Source organism: Durio zibethinus, chromosome 11, assembly GCF_047325235.1.
Source record: "Durio zibethinus cultivar Kanyao isolate XHJ-2024 chromosome 11, ASM4732523v1, whole genome shotgun sequence".
In the NCBI taxonomy this organism is placed as follows: domain Eukaryota; kingdom Viridiplantae; phylum Streptophyta; class Magnoliopsida; order Malvales; family Malvaceae; genus Durio; species Durio zibethinus.
The window spans coordinates 7,352,639-7,368,861 of NC_143172.1; the positions used below are offsets into that span (position 1 = coordinate 7,352,639).

The 16,223-nt window shown below is 31.7% G+C and overlaps 1 protein-coding gene across 1 annotated transcript; it reads left to right on the forward strand.

Annotated features, from left to right (window-relative positions):
* The first annotated feature begins 717 nt into the window (after positions 1-717).
* LOC111291376 (S-type anion channel SLAH2-like) lies at positions 718-4,407 on the forward strand. The gene is made up of 6 exons (XM_022883065.2): positions 718-946; positions 1,537-1,669; positions 1,906-2,412; positions 2,601-3,371; positions 3,549-3,580; positions 3,657-4,407. The coding sequence occupies exons 1-6, from the start codon at positions 912-914 to the stop codon at positions 4,033-4,035; spliced, it is 1,857 nt and encodes a 618-aa protein (XP_022738800.2). The 5' UTR covers positions 718-911; the 3' UTR covers positions 4,036-4,407.
* The last annotated feature ends 11,816 nt before the right edge of the window (positions 4,408-16,223 follow it).

Consider the following 16,223-nt stretch of genomic DNA (forward strand, 5'->3'; position numbering starts at 1 on the left):
AAAATAAACGTAATCATTTTTTGATTTTTAGTAATAGCTGTCATTTTTAACAAGATTGATAGAAGATTTTTGATAAATCAGTGTCCAAAAAAAATATTATAAACTGAAATTGATTCATATATTTTAGTATAATTTTGATAAGCTTCTGCTTGAATTTATCTTCTAGCTTCTTGAGTCCCTTTCAAACATGGCGGCATTTTTTTTTTTGTTGTTTCATCATTTCAAATACGAACCATAGCATTAGGTAGTTGGTTGTACTTTTCTCCACCCCAGTTTTTCTGACAGCGACGATGTACTGTTTTATTTTATTTTTCAAATCAAATGATAATCTAAAAAAAATAATTATAAATATTTATATTTGACTTACAAATTTATTGGATATTATTATTTAAAAATTGTTGCCAGTGTTAGCTTGTCTTTCAAAATATAGTTAATTTAGTCAAACCTAATTTTCGATAATTAAGAAAACATGAAGTACAGGTAACGATGAAGATGACAAAAGGCAATCAACCCCGTAATTCCATTGCGGATCAAATAACATATTCTAAACTAAGTGCCAGTTGGAATATTTATTTATTTCTTCAGCTTTGTCTTTTTCTGTGAATATGTCCTCAAAAAAAGCAGCGGTAATAACAAAAATGGAATGAAACTAATGGTTGCTAAAAGATCTGGCCCGGTTTAGACTTTATATATTCTGCCTCCCTATATCCCGAAAACGTGTATTGATTGTGCTTCTTAGTTTGTTTTGTTGGACCACATCCATTTCTTTCACCATATATGGTTTTGTTCTGAGTTTTTCTGCAACTTACCTGCTCCAGAAAACTCTGTTTGGAGCTTCCTACTCAAACTATTTACCGTTTTCTCTCACTGTTCTGCCCATTTGTCTAGAGCTCCTGGCGTTGGAGTCATAGATGAGTGCCGCTTTTCCTTTCCTGCATTATCCGAGGTGAAGCAGCTGGTTTTGAGTTTGGAATTTGTTTATGATCTTCTGTTTCAGGGACCTCTTTTGCACAAGCATATATGCTTGCTTTTCTGATATAGCTCGTAGGCTTTAAGAAACTGTCTTTGAATTTAATATATTAACACACGAACACGTTATTCTCATCTTCCTTACTCTTTGAAAAATTAGTTCTTGAAACATAGTTATTGTTGCCTAGTCTATCAAATTCAGGGACTGAGATGAAAAAAAGATATGGTTGGAAGGAGTTGTGCACTACCCCTGTTTTTATTCTTAATTTCCACAGAAAAAAAATAAAATTTTAATTCCATTTTCAACTTTGAAGTCCTAGCATCTATGTCTAGCAGACTAGCTCCAATAACATAAATCACCTGATTGATGTAGTATTACTATTTAATACTGATATTTTCTGCTTATTTAATAATGTAAACTCGTAACATACTTGCATTCGTTATATCCAAGTGTGTGTGTGTGTCTATATATATATATATATATAAATTTATGATTTTAATTCTTTACTAGTCAGTAACTGTTGTCTCGTAAAAGCCTAATACAGCTGACCTGTTCCAAACATTCAGGTGCGGGCATTTCAGAATGGATCGTGGTGAGCATCTGGCTTCTGTGGAGTTGCAGGAATCCCCTGACGAAGTTCAATCTCTCCTTAAACTTATATCATCGAACGAAGTGGCTGTCTTTGATAGCATCATAGTAGTAAGTTACACCTTTTTAAATGTGTTTCTCGTGTTGCTTAATACTTAATATGGCATCTCTTGGTCTTGGATGATCTATGCTTAATTCATTACTATCTTTCTCATATACTTGAATGAGTCCCTACGCTTATGCAGAATTAATTATCTGGTTGGTTGTTTGTGTTAATTCTTTAGCTTGCTTATCCAGGGGAATTTGAATACTGAATTCTATAATTAACTTTCGTGCATTTGCAACAGGAAAGTGAAACATCTAATTTCTCAAACCAAATCAATGTTTCTCAACCCACTGGCCATCAGAGGAAGCCTTCTATTTCAATCAGCATGCCCTCTTCTCCTACAGCAGCTAGCTCAGCGGGTACCAAGAGCGTTTTTTTTGTCGATGACAATGCAAAAGGTTTCAGGAATGGGGTTCCGGATTCTTCCGTGGCATCAAACACTCTTAGTAACACGGAGGCAAAAGCAGTCAAATTTCTCTCCCAGCCAACGAGAAAAGGATCAGTCTTCGCGGAGGCAGCTAAAATTAGAAACATCAATCAACAACCTAACATTAAAAAGCTGAAGGACAAGAGGTTTGATTCTTTCAAAACATGGTCTGGGAAACTTGAAAGGCAGCTATCAAATTTACGTCGAAAGTCACGGGAAATTGAATCAGAAGAAAACTGCGTGCGAAATTCAGAGAATGAAGCGTTACCTGTGGACCGATACTTTGATGCATTGGAAGGGCCAGAGTTAGAGAACCTGAGGGTATGTGCTCATCTTCCCCTAGTCCTTAATCCCAATTTATTTTATTATTCTTATATTCCATTATTATAAATTTGTGATACTAATACCTATTCGTTATGTGACTAAAATTGTAAAATGTTGTAAAGGATTGTGCTTTCTTGCTTGATACTTTTCCTATTTGAAGAAACTGACATTATTTATTTTGACAGGCTTCAGAGGAGATTGTACTTCCAGATGACAAAACTTGGCCTTTCCTCCTTCGTTATCCTATCTCTTCATTTGGGATCTGTCTGGGAGTTGGTAGCCAAGCCGTTATGTGGAAAACCCTGGCCACTGCTACCTCTACAAAATTTCTTCACATAAACCCGATAATAAATCTCATCCTATGGTGGATATCCGTCGCTTTAGTAGCCATTGTTGCTTCCATCTACCTTGTGAAAGTGATTCTCTACTTTGAAGCAGTTCGTCGTGAGTATTACCATCCAATCCGTGTCAACTTCTTCTTTGCCCCTTGGATATCTCTTCTGTTCTTAGTTCTTGGAATGCCACCTTCGGTTACCTCAAACCTACCTCTAGCTCTATGGTACGTTCTTATGACGCCAATCTTCTGTCTGGAGCTTAAAATTTATGGACAATGGATGTCAGGTGGTCAACGGAGGCTTTCAAAGGTGGCTAATCCTTCAAACCATCTCTCAATCGTTGGGAACTTTGTGGGGGCACTGTTGGGTGCATCAATGGGGCTTAAAGAAGGGCCTTTATTCTTCTTTGCTGTTGGGCTGGCTCATTATACTGTCCTTTTTGTAACTCTTTACCAGAGACTTCCAACAAATGAAACACTCCCGAAAGAGCTCCATCCTGTATTCTTTCTGTTTGTTGCAGCACCAAGTGTCGCTTCAATGGCATGGGCCACGATCCAAGGGTCCTTCGATTATGGATCACGGATTGCTTACTTCATTGCCTTGTTCCTTTATTTCTCACTGGTCTGCTAGCCTCTTTGCATCTTAAATACATTACAGCATTACTCTTTAGGCCATCTTATTTTTAAGACAGTTCCATATTCTCGTTGGCACATGCCATTATTTTTTGTTAATTTAACTTGATTTATAAGTTGCACACTTAGTAATACTAAACTCTTATATTTGTACTATCTTTTGCAGGCAATTCGGATTAACTTTTTCCGAGGATTCAAGTATGTGAAGCGGTATCCCTATTTACTTATAGTTCAGCTCTATTAGTAGTCTGATTCATTTGTCTTCCATTTGCAGGTTCTCATTGGCTTGGTGGGCATATACGTTCCCAATGACTGGTGCTGCCGTTGCAACCATGAGATATTCAAGTGCAGTGACAAATATAGTAACTCAAACTCTTTCTGTCGTACTCTCTGTTGTCGCTACACTCACAGTAACAGCACTGCTTGTAACGACTATGTTGCATGCCTTTGTCCTACGAGACCTCTTCCCTAATGACATTGCCATTGCCATTAGCGACAGAAAACCAAAACCTCATAAGAAGTGGTTCAATCTTAGACATGGAAGCTCAGGTCATAGTAGAGACATTGAAACTTTCTTGAAATTTGCAAGTGCTGACAGGAAAGATATAGAAGCTGCCTTAAAAATTCCCACTGAAGAAGCTACATCAGTGTAAAGCTTCATTCATGGGCCACTTGATCAGCCTTAATTTCAACCTTTAGTAGGCTTTTGCCATTTTTTTTTTTTTGAATCTTCAGCACTTAGACATGTGAGGAACTTCCAACTTTGGAGGTTTTATCTTTCCAGTGACCATGTGTATAGAGAGGAATGAAGGTTTCCGGCACTTGAAGCAAAGGGTGGAGGAATGTGTAAAATCTTGATGAGTTGTAAATTGCACCTTGTATGAGATATAAATTCTGCAAAATAATTTTAACATTAAGCATTCATGCACACTAGTAAGTATATTAGCTTCTGCTATACCCGTATCAAGCTGTAAACTGTTGGTAGTTTAAAATGTTGTGTGAGATTCTACATCCCAAATTGTGAGAAAGATGTCCTATAAGAGCAATTAAGAACAACTCATGGGTTTTAAAATAGTTGGGCTAAGTGATAAAAATTGGACCAAGTGCATGGGCTGCTAGGAATTGTCCTAGTGGTAAACTAGTTTGATGTAAATTGTGACACCTCAATCCATATCGAGATGTTTTAAAGATCTATTATGATATAAAAGTTGAAGCTTAAACTCAAACTTGTGAGATGCTTTTTGTGGGATAAAACCGTAAGATTTTTTAGTCAAAATAAATAATACCTCATAGGTTGGTTTTAGGTTTCCACAAATGGTATCAAAATCAAGTTTTGATCTTGGAACCTGTAGGTTATGGACTTACCATGTTTCTTCCAAAATTTTTCTTTTAAATTCTGAGTCATCTATAGCATAAACTCTAACACCGAACCTTAAAGAGCCATCATCATGAATCTTAAAGTTTGGTTTTAAATAAAAATCCATCTCAAGTCCAATGTTTTGGAGTCAAGGATCACTGGCTTGAGCATATTTAATCTTCTAAATTAAGTTAGGCTAAACTCGTAAGTTAGCCAAATAAGCTCTAAAACCTCATATTCACACATCAATATCGATTCTCCTTAATTCTTCCAAAATTTGTCTCTAAAAAGTTATTATTGCAGCCAAATGCTCAATGAATTTTCTATTTAAAGCATTAGCTACCTTATTTGTCTTTTTTAGGATGGTAACTAATGGTCAAATCATAATTTTTCAATAGCTTTACCCATCTTCTCTGCCTCATATTCAACTCTTTTTAAAAAGGTATATCAAACTCTTATGATCCGTAAAGATCTCTAAAGACTCACCATATAAATAGTGTCTCCAAATTTTCAATACAAAGACTACAACAGCTATCTCCAAATCATGATTATGGTAATTCTCCTTATAAGGTTTCAATTGTCTAGAAGCATAGGCAATCATATTATCATTTTGCACATAGCTTAATCCATTCTTCAAAGCATCACTATAAATAGTGAACCGTTTATTAGCAATAGGCAAGGTAAGAATAAGAGTAAAGATTGATCTTTTTAGCTCTTCAAAACTCTTTTCACAATCATTCGATCACTCAAATGGAACTCCCTTTTGGGTTAATCTAGTCAAAATCATAGCAATACAAGAAAAGCCCCCCATAAAACGCTTGTAGTATCTGGTTAAACCCAAAAAACTACAAATCTTAAAAACATTATTCAACCTTTTCCACTCTACTACTACTTTAAGTTTCTTTCGGTCAATGGAAATTCCATCTTTCGACACTATGTGCCCAAGAAAAACCACACTAGAGAGCTAAAATTCACACTTTTTAACTTAAAAAACAATTGTTTGTGCATTTTTTTATAACTTTTTTGTATCTTTTATGGGATAAAATCGTAAGACTATTAAGTCAAAGTGGACAATACCTCACAAGTTGGATGCAGATCTTCACAAATGGTACAAGAGCAATTATTAGTTCGATAGAAGCGGTGTGTTATATTGTGGGATCCACCTTTATAGTTTTATGGCCGCTAATTACTACATGATGAAAGTCATCTCTAAAATCTCAACATCTAGTATGATCCTGATTCTATGGTTCTATGTATACAGTTTTGTGATTCTGTGTGCTCTGTGTTGGGTTTGATGAGGACATTAAGATTTTACAGAGGAAAATTATGACACCTCAATCTCACATCAGGATGTTCTGATAATCTGCTATAATATTTAAGTTGAAACTTAAAATCAAACTTGTGAGGTATTTTTTTATGGAACAAAACTATGAGACTTTCGGATTAAAGGGGACAATACCTCGCAGGTTGAGTACAAGTCTTCACATAATAGTATGTGCCAAATAATGCTACATTTGGGTAACCAAATTCCCTATATGCACATAAGGGAGTTGTAGGAACTAATAATTGGTAATTATTTGGATTGAATTGAATTGATTGATGTTTAAAATCACATATACTTTAACAAACCATGTAAAGTTTTCATTTGAAAACAATAACTTTTGGTTTTTTTTCAAAGAATAGATCAACCTAATTATGGCATCTTTCTACACCAACCTAATAAATGAAATAGAAAGAATGTGTATGAGCAATCTACAATTAGTAGAACATATAATATAAACTTAACCTAAAGACATGCAATAATTAAAAGGAGAACTTCAAATAAAGATATGTTTGAGTCATGTTACCATTACTTTCTTCCTATCAAAGTGCACAACAATAAGGCTTATATGCCTATTGATCTTCTTGTTCCTATCAGATGTCGAATTGAAGCATCTTATCTATTTTTTAAAACACTTGACATGACATTCTTTCTCATTCAATGCTGTGACCCTACCCACTTCTTTTGGAGTGTTTGGTGCAATTAGATTCAGCCATTTTGTTTAACTGGCACCTTATTTCATAGTTAAACTAGTTCACATTGACTATCCTCATTAGAGCATTTGGCATAGCATCAGATGAGTCAATGATTGGTTCTAATACCATTTATCACCATTATCTTTTTATCGTAAAACTGACTTATTGTAATGTATAATGCTAATGCTACCTTTCATTTTTTATCGGTGTAAGATTGAAATGTTAGGATTTAAGTACCTTTGCGAGGTGACAATAGGTGACTAAACTAAGAGTTGGAAGAATAATAGTGAAAATGAGGCACATAAGAATTTATGCAATTCACTAATTTGACTATGTCCAAGGGTAAGTATAGAAAGAATTTCACTAGAAAATATAATATGGGAATACAACCACTTTTTACTTTAAGGAGAGAACAATTATACTCTCTAAAACTAGGAGAACAAACACCTCACAACATTTTCACTAACTAAAAATCATTTAACAAATAAAGAATGAAGAATGAGATGCATTTTTGTTCATAAACCAAACCTATTTGGAGGCTCCAAATCTTCCCAATTACATCACCTTATGCATAATTTTGGCCATTTTTTTTTTCTTTTCGGTGCCTAATATGTCATAGGCTTGAAGCTTATGGCATTTAATTTCAACTAATATAATTGGATCATGGAGTTTTACTTTATTATTCTTACATTTGAAGACTATGATTGTAATCATGTCTTCACATCTTTATAATCCATTTTTTTTCTATACTTGTCATCTCCATGTTGCTTACCTTTCTGTTAGGCAATATAAGGATTTGTACCATATGTACTTGTTGTTATTGATTGATTTGGTTAAGGCATCTACTAGATTTTTTTTTGCCTAAACCTTTTTTATATCCATGCTTTCATTTTCTACCACTTTTCAAACAAAATGATGTTAAACATCTATGTGTTTTGTTCAGAATGAAAAGCTGGATTCCTTGCAATATGCAAGGCACTCTGATTGTCATAGTACAAGAGAATTTTCTCTTGTTTGTGCTCGAGTTCTTTTATAAGTCTTTTTATCTAGATTATTTTTCTATTAAGCTTGTGTAGCTGCCATTATTAAGCTTCTGTTGTAGACTGCTACAATAGTATGAAGTTTTGAAACCAAGCTTATAGCTCCACTTACAATTGTGAACATATAACTTGTAGTGGATTTCTTTTCTCAAGGTAACCCATAAAGTTTGAATTAACACAACCCTCGACAGTAAATTTTTATCCTTCATAACATAATGCAACATCAGAGGTTCTTTTGATCTATCTTAAGATCCTTTTAATAGTATTCCAATGCTGTTTACTAGGATTTCTCATGTATCAACTAAGCATTCCCATTGCTCGTGCAATGTTTGGTCTTGTACATATCATGGCGAACATTAAAATTTTTTAACTTAAAAAACAATTGCTTGTGCATTTTTTTATAACTTTTTTTGTACCTTTTATGGGATAAAATCGTAAGACTATTAGGTTAAAGTGGACAATACTTCACAGGTTGGATGTGGATATTCACAAATGGTATAAGATTAATTATTAGTTCGACACGAGCGGTGCACTATATTGTGGGATCCCCCTTTATAGTCTTATGGCAGCTAATTACTACATGATGAAAGTCATTTTTAGAATTTCAACGTCTAGTGTGATCCTGATTCTATGATTCTGTGTATACAATTTTGTGATTCTGTGTGCTCTGTGTTGGGTTTGATGAGGGCACCAAGCTTTAACAAAAGGAAATTGTGACACCTCAATCTCATATCGGGATGTTCTGATAATCTGCTATGATATATAAGTTGAAACTTAAAATCAAACTTGTGAGGTGCTTTTTGTGAAATAAAACTGTGAGATTTCGAATTAAAAGGGGACAATACCTCGTAGGTTGAGTACAAATTTTCACATAATAGTATATGCCAAATAATGTTGCATCTAGGTAACCAAATTCCCTATATGCACATAAGGAAGTTGTAAGAACTAATAACTGGTAATTATTTGGATTGAATTGAATTGTTGATGTTTAAATCACATCTACTTTAACAAAGCATGTAAAGTTTCCATTTGAAAACAATAACTTCTATTTTTTTTTTCAAAGAATAGAACAACCTGATTATGGCATCTTTTTACACCAACCTAATCAATGAAATAAAAAGAATATGTAGGAGCAATCTACAATTAGTAGAACATATAACATAAACCTAACTTAAAGACATGCAATAGTTAAAAAGAGAACTTCAAGTAAAGATATGTTTGAGTCATGTTACCATTACTTTTTCCCTATTGAAGTGCACAACATCAAGGCTTATATGCCTATCGATCTTCTTATTCCTATCAGATGTCGAATTGAAGCATCTTATCTATTTTTTTAAAACACTTGACATGACATTCTTTCTTATTCAATGCTGTGACCTTACCTACTCTTTTTGGAGTGTTTGGTGCGATTAGATTCAGCCATTTTGTTTAACTGGCACCTTGTTACATAGTTAAACTAGTTCACATTGATTATCCTTGTTGGAGCATTTGGCTTAGCATCAGATAAGTCAATAATTAGTTCTAATACCATTTATCACCATTATCTTCTTATCATAAAACTGACTTATTGTGATGTATAATGCTATGCTACCTTTCATTTTCTATCGATGTAAGATTGAAATGTTAGGATTTGAGTACCTTTACGAAGTGACAACATGCGACTAAACTAAGAGTTGAGAGAATAATAGTGAAAATGAGGCTTATAAGAATTTATGCAGTTCACTAATTTGAATATGTCCATGGGTAAATATAGAAAGAATTTCATTAGGAAAAATAATATGGGAATACAACCACTTTCTACTTTAAGGAGAGAACAATTATACTCTCTAAAACTAGGAAAACAAACACCTCATAACATTTTCACTAACTAAAAATCATTTGACAAATAAAGAATGAAGAATGAGATGCATTTTTATTCATAAACCAAACCTATTTATAGGCTCTAAATCTCCCCCAATTACATCACCTTATGCATAATTTTGGCTTTTTTTTTTTTTTTGTTTTCGGTGCCTAATATGTCATAAACTTGAAGCTTATGGCCTTTAATTTCAACTAATATAGTTGGACCATGGATTTTTACTTTATCATTCTCACATTTGAAAACTATGATTGTAATCATGTCTTCACACCTTTATGATCCATTTTTTTTCTATACTTGCCATCTCCAGGTTACTTACCTTTTTGTTAGGCAATATAAAGATTTGCACCATATGTACTTGTTATTATTGATTGATTTGGTTAAGGCATCTACTAGGTTTTCTTTTGTCTAAACTTTTTTTTATATCCATGCTTCTATTTTCTATCACTTTTCGAACAAAATGATGTTGAACATCTATGTGTTTTGTTTGGAATGAAAAGCTAGATTACTTGCAATATGCAAGGCACCCTGATTGTCACAGTACAAGAGAATTTTTTCTTGTTTATGCTCGAGTTCTTTTATAAATCTTTTTATCTAGATTGCTTTTTTATAAGCTTGTGTAACTGGCATTATTAAGCTTCTGTTGTAGACTGTTACAATAGTATGACATTTTGCAACAAGCTTACAGCTCCTCTTACAATTATGAACATATAACTTGTAGTGGATTTCTTTTCTCAAGGTCACCTATAAAAGTCTGAATTAACACAACCCTTGACAATAAATTTTGATCCTTCATAACATAATGCCATATCAGAGGTTCTTTTGATCTATCTTAGGATCCTTTTAATAGTATTTCAATGCTCTCTACTAGGATTTCTCATGTATCGACTAAGCATTCCCATTGCTTGTGCAATGTTTGGTCTTGTACATATCATGGCGAACATTAAAATTCCCATTACTGATGCATATGGTACTCAAGACATTTCTATATTTTCTGCTTCATTGCTAGGAGACATATTTGAGAATAATTTGAAGTTAACAAGAAATGAGGTAGAAATTGGCTTACAATCTTACATGTTAAAGCATTGCAAGATTTTTTTCAAATAGTTTTTCTAAAAAAGCTAAATCTTGCTATTACTTCTATCTCGATGAATTTGCATCCCTCGAATCTTGTTTGCTAGTTCCAAGTCCTTCATGTCAAACTCCCTAGCCAATAGTGTCTTTAATTCTTGGACTTAATCTCTGTTGGCACTAACTACCATCATGTCATTCACATACATCAGTAGGATGATCAAATCTTTTTCTTTGAATATTTTGTCATAAGTATAATAGTCTAAATTGAGTCTATTGAAGAAAATTATACGCCAATAATCAGAGTAATGGTAGCTATCATAACATATAAGCCTGTGAACCTATCATTAGAGCAACTTAGAAGTTGTCACCAATCTTTATTGTTTAGGTATAATTTATCACCTAAGTAAATATATTTTCTTTTAAAGAGAGATTTTAAGCTTGACTCGGGTATCTTTTAGAAAAGCAAATTCTAGTATACTAAACTAGAACTAGATTAGGGAGTATGGTTATGTATGAGAAAAGTTATAGCACTCTTACAATACCTATCCAAAGGTTGGTACTAATTGATTTCATGTTATCCAAACCTAAAAAATCTTACTAAATAAATTTAATATTAGAAATTATCTTGAAATTACTCCAATATATTAGTAATAATTTTAGGACATTCCCTCACTTCAAGAGTAATGAAAGAGACTATTTGTCACATTTAAAAAGATTCTATTGTTAGATTTAACTTTTATAGAAAAACTTTTATTCATGACAAGTAAAAATTTTTGTGAGACTCTTGATCTCGAAATTTTTTTTTAAATTCTTCAATATATTGATAAAATTTAGAAAGAATTTTTCACCTAGAATTTACATGAAAATTACTATTTGCAACATTAGTAGTAATTTCATCTATCAGAGATATTTTATTTTCAAGAAATATATTCCAATATATTGTAAGATTTTTTATGAAAAAAAATTCTCCAATATATTGGTAGGATTGCATACAAATTATTTTTCTTTCCAAAGCCTATTAATTTTTAAAATTATTTTTTTAATTAAAAATTTTTTTCAATATGCTGGTAAAATCTTTTTTTTAGATATTTTATAACTCACAAAACCCTACAATATGTTGGTAAGGTTTGTATTTTTGTCTTTCTTTAAAAATTCTTTTCAAAACTTCTAGCCTTCTAATATGTGGTAAAGGTTTTTTTTTTTTTTTGCAAAATTTTTCTAAATTTTAAACCTTTCAATATCTTGGTAATTTTTTTTTTATTTTTAAATTTTTTTTTCAAAATTTCAAACTTTTCAATATATTGTTAAGGTTATTTTTATTTTTCAAAAATTATTTTTCTTAAAGAACATTATTTATTTTAAATAAATAAATAAATAAAATAAAAAATATACCTTAAAATTTTTACTTGGCTTAGTTTAAGAAATGGCTTGGCTCTTAATTAGTGTAGTGACTCAATTCAGCTTAGTGGTTCGACTTAGTAGTGGCTTAACAGGTGACGGATCTCAGGTTATACACTATAGGTCAGGTCGGATCAAGTTGACACTTAGGAAATTGAAAATTATTGTTAGAATTTAGAGTTATTGTTAGAACCTCTATTGGGAACAAAACTTGCTGAAAAATGTTATTGCAATATGAAAATCTTGCCAAAGTTTAGGAATCTTGTCAAAAAAATTATTAAGAACTGGAAAAAGACTAAAATTTGAACTTGAACTGCCTAAAACTTTTTTACTCTCAAATTATCCTATGTGATTATTATGTTGGTAAATTATGAATTATTTTGTATTTATAGGAGCTTAATCCTAGTTTGATAAGAACTCTAACTCAATCAAATATTATTTTAAAAATTATCTTCAAAGTAATATTAGAATTTCATTCATATTCTCACCCATTTTTTTTTAAAAATCAAGCTCCTTAAATTTTATCAGCATATTATGTATTTGACAAAAAATTGATCTTGGTACTAAAACCTTGAATTAAATGAATTCTCATCCTTTAACAGTTTAACTTCACCCATACCCTTTTTCAACTCTTTTCATTTTTTAAAAAATAAAATAAAAACAAAGATAAAATAAAGTAATGATAATTAAAAAATAAGTAAAGATATATAAAAAATAAATCATTAAATAAAATTAACCAGTGAAGATAAATAACCTATAAAGATAAATAATCTATAAAGATAAATGAAAATAAATAATAAAAACTTAAAACAATAAAAGAAAATTTGGGTTTTTAAGCTTAGACTCAAATTGAATCTAAATAATATAAAAAATCAATACGCCCCCAAAAGTAATTTCAAAATTTTAAATTTCAAACAAAATTAGATGTCTACAATAGTGAAATTTTAAAAATTTTAACTCCCTATAGTTAAGATCAATAAACAAAATCATATAAACATGATAAGTAGTTTTCACTAGGAGCATATTACCACTTTTGTTGATTTTTCTTAACACTAAACAAGAACTCATCAAATTTGTTTTAGCAAGCTAAGAGCTATCAAACATCTAGCCTTTACTGGTGATCCTATGAACAATTATGAAAGAACTTTCTTAAGGGATGAGAGGAACAAAGTCAATATTCTAGCTAGTTAGTATTGTGGAATCCTCTTTTTACTTTTGTCTCAAGTTTGTTCTCAATAAATGAGATGAAAGTGTATGTTATATTCTTCTTACAAAAGAGGCAGCTAATGTTCCTTATACAAAAATTGGTTCAGCTACTTTAAGGTTAGCATAGAGAAACTTAATTCATAATTAATCTTCATACATGCCGATTGCTATAACAAGTAGACATTGGGTCTCTTGCTAATTTCTCTACCTTTGGGTTTAATCCAATCCAAATTAAGTCAAACTTAATTTGTCTCAATTTTAATTTTTCACAATTATCTTATTGTATGTGATCCATATAGCATTCTCATCTTAGGTCATATTCAGTGAACTTATTCTTATAACAAGCATTAACATGTTAACTTAAGTTTACCTAAATTTTAACTTATAAGAATTGTTGCTTGCTTCATGAGTAAGAGCATAACCATGTGCTAATCTCAATGGCTTTTGTTAATATCTTCTTATTAAAAAAGCATCAATTAAGAACTTTTAGAAATATAATTTTTATGTAATAAAGATCTTATAATTACAATCTCATTGTAATTTCCTTACAAAGCTTTGTTCATATTACAAAGATTTTATCATATAAGCATCAATAACGAATATATATTGGCTTAATGATAAAATAATCAATACCTTTATAAGATATCAAATATCACAATATGACAACGTTTTTCAGCAAAAATAATTTAGCTTATAAGGCATACACCAACATGTTATACCTAAGACTTATCATGAAGGAATCAAATCTTTAGTACCCACACCTCAGTGCCTGTTTGAGACCTTACAAAGATTTGTTCAACCTGTAAACCAAGTTCTCTTTGCTTGTTTGGACAAAACCTTATGGTTGAAGCATATAAAAATTTTCTTCTAGTTCTTTGTGAAGAAATGTAATTTTTACTTCTGGTTGTTTTAAGTGAAGATCAAATGTAGCACACATAGCCAAACTTACTTTGATTGTTGTAAGTCATACCACCGGTGAAAATAATTCATTGAAGTCAATATTTTCTTTTTGAACATATCTTTTTACCATCAATCTTGCATGACAAGGGTTATTGTTGTAGATACCTAATTCTATCTAGAATATTTTAGTTTTTTAAATCAAGCTTGTTTATGTAATTAGGCTTCGATCATCAATTTTTTAAATCCATTAACGGTCCACTTTTAGGTACTCTGATATGAGGCCTAATGTAGGCCTCATAGTGAAGTCCATTGCATAAACTTGAGTGAAAGCCCAAAATGGCCCGATAAAAAGGTCTATTGTTGGCCATTAAACACATTAAAATAAATAATAATAAAATAAAAATAAGAAAGTAAATATAAATATAAAAAAAAATAAAAATAATTTGACTTAAAAAAAATAATAAAAATAAAAAATAAACTTAGAAAGCCCAATAAACTAAACAAATAAAACTTAAGTCCAAATGAAAGGCTTTTCTTTTAAGCTTGAAATATGGCCAAGAAATGGGTGATTTGGTTAACCTCATTTAAAAGTAAAGCCATGCAAAATAAAATAAAAAATATGCATGAAATTAACCTATACATAAACACGTGAAAGCAAGCAAAACATTGATAAAGAAAGAGGGTTTAAAAATAAAGACTACAATTACAGGTTTGGGGCTTTTAAAGACTACTTGAATTCCTGCCATCTTACGGACCTTAGATTTTCTGGACCTAGGTTTACTTGGTCTAATAATAGAAATATGTTGGACTTGATCCAAGAACTAATTAAACTTGTTTTTGCTAACCCCACTTGGTGCCTCGCATTTCCTGAAGCAAGGGTGTCTCATTTGCCAAAAATCCATTCTGATCACTGCCCCATTTTACTATCTTTGAAAAACAATGTTCCTAAGGTGGGTCCTAAAACTTTTCACCTCAGAAGATATGGTTTGACCACCTCGAGTTTTTACCCCTCATCCATAATAGCTGGATTAAGGGCCAAGAATCATTAGCTCAATCTCTGCTAACTTTGAGAAATGACATACATGAATGGAACTTGAACTCTTTTAGTAATATTTTTTAAAAGAGGAAAAAAATTTTTGCTCGATTGTTGGACATTGAGAAAACCCTGAAAAATTCATCGAACCAATCTTTCTTACTTCAAAGAACCTTTTTAGAGGAGTTTAATGGTATCTTCAAAACAAAAGATGATATTTGGATTCTTAAGTCTAGGGTGAACTGATTTATTGAAGGAGAAAGAAATACTTAATTTTTCCATGTCTCTACCATTTTACAAAGGTGTTATAACAAAATTTCTAGCCTAATGAAAGATGAAATGTGGATCACTCCCTAAAGATCTTGATATGGTGGTTCAAGATCACTTTATGAAGCTATATACTTCTTTTTTCTCTCAAAGCTCCCGTTTTGTCACTCTCGAACCTCGATTTGGGGCTAAGCTTAGCACATAAGAGATCAACATGATTTGTTAAAATCTATATCAAATTTAGAGATTCAAAAAATATTTTAGAGTTTAAGTCTTTCAAAGCACCTGACCCGGATGGTCTCCACCCATTTTTCTACCATTGTTGTTGAAATATTATGAAAGATAAGATTTGTGCCACTATCAAACATATTTTTGAGGTGGTGTCCATGCCTGAATATTTGAATAAGACATTGATCTCCTTGGTTCCCAACTGTATTACTCCCACTTGGATAGATCAGTTTAGGCTTATAAGTTTTTATAACATAACTTACAAAATTATCTCAAAGATCATGGTTCTGAGACAAGGCCCTTTCTGGAAAAGTTGATTTTACTTTTTCAAGCTAGCTTTATTCCTGGTAGAAATGGATGTAATAATTGCATTATCATTTATAAACTTGTCCACTTATTTAAAACTAAGAAAGGAGGATTGAGACATATAATAGTCAAATTCGACCTGAAAAAAACCTATGATA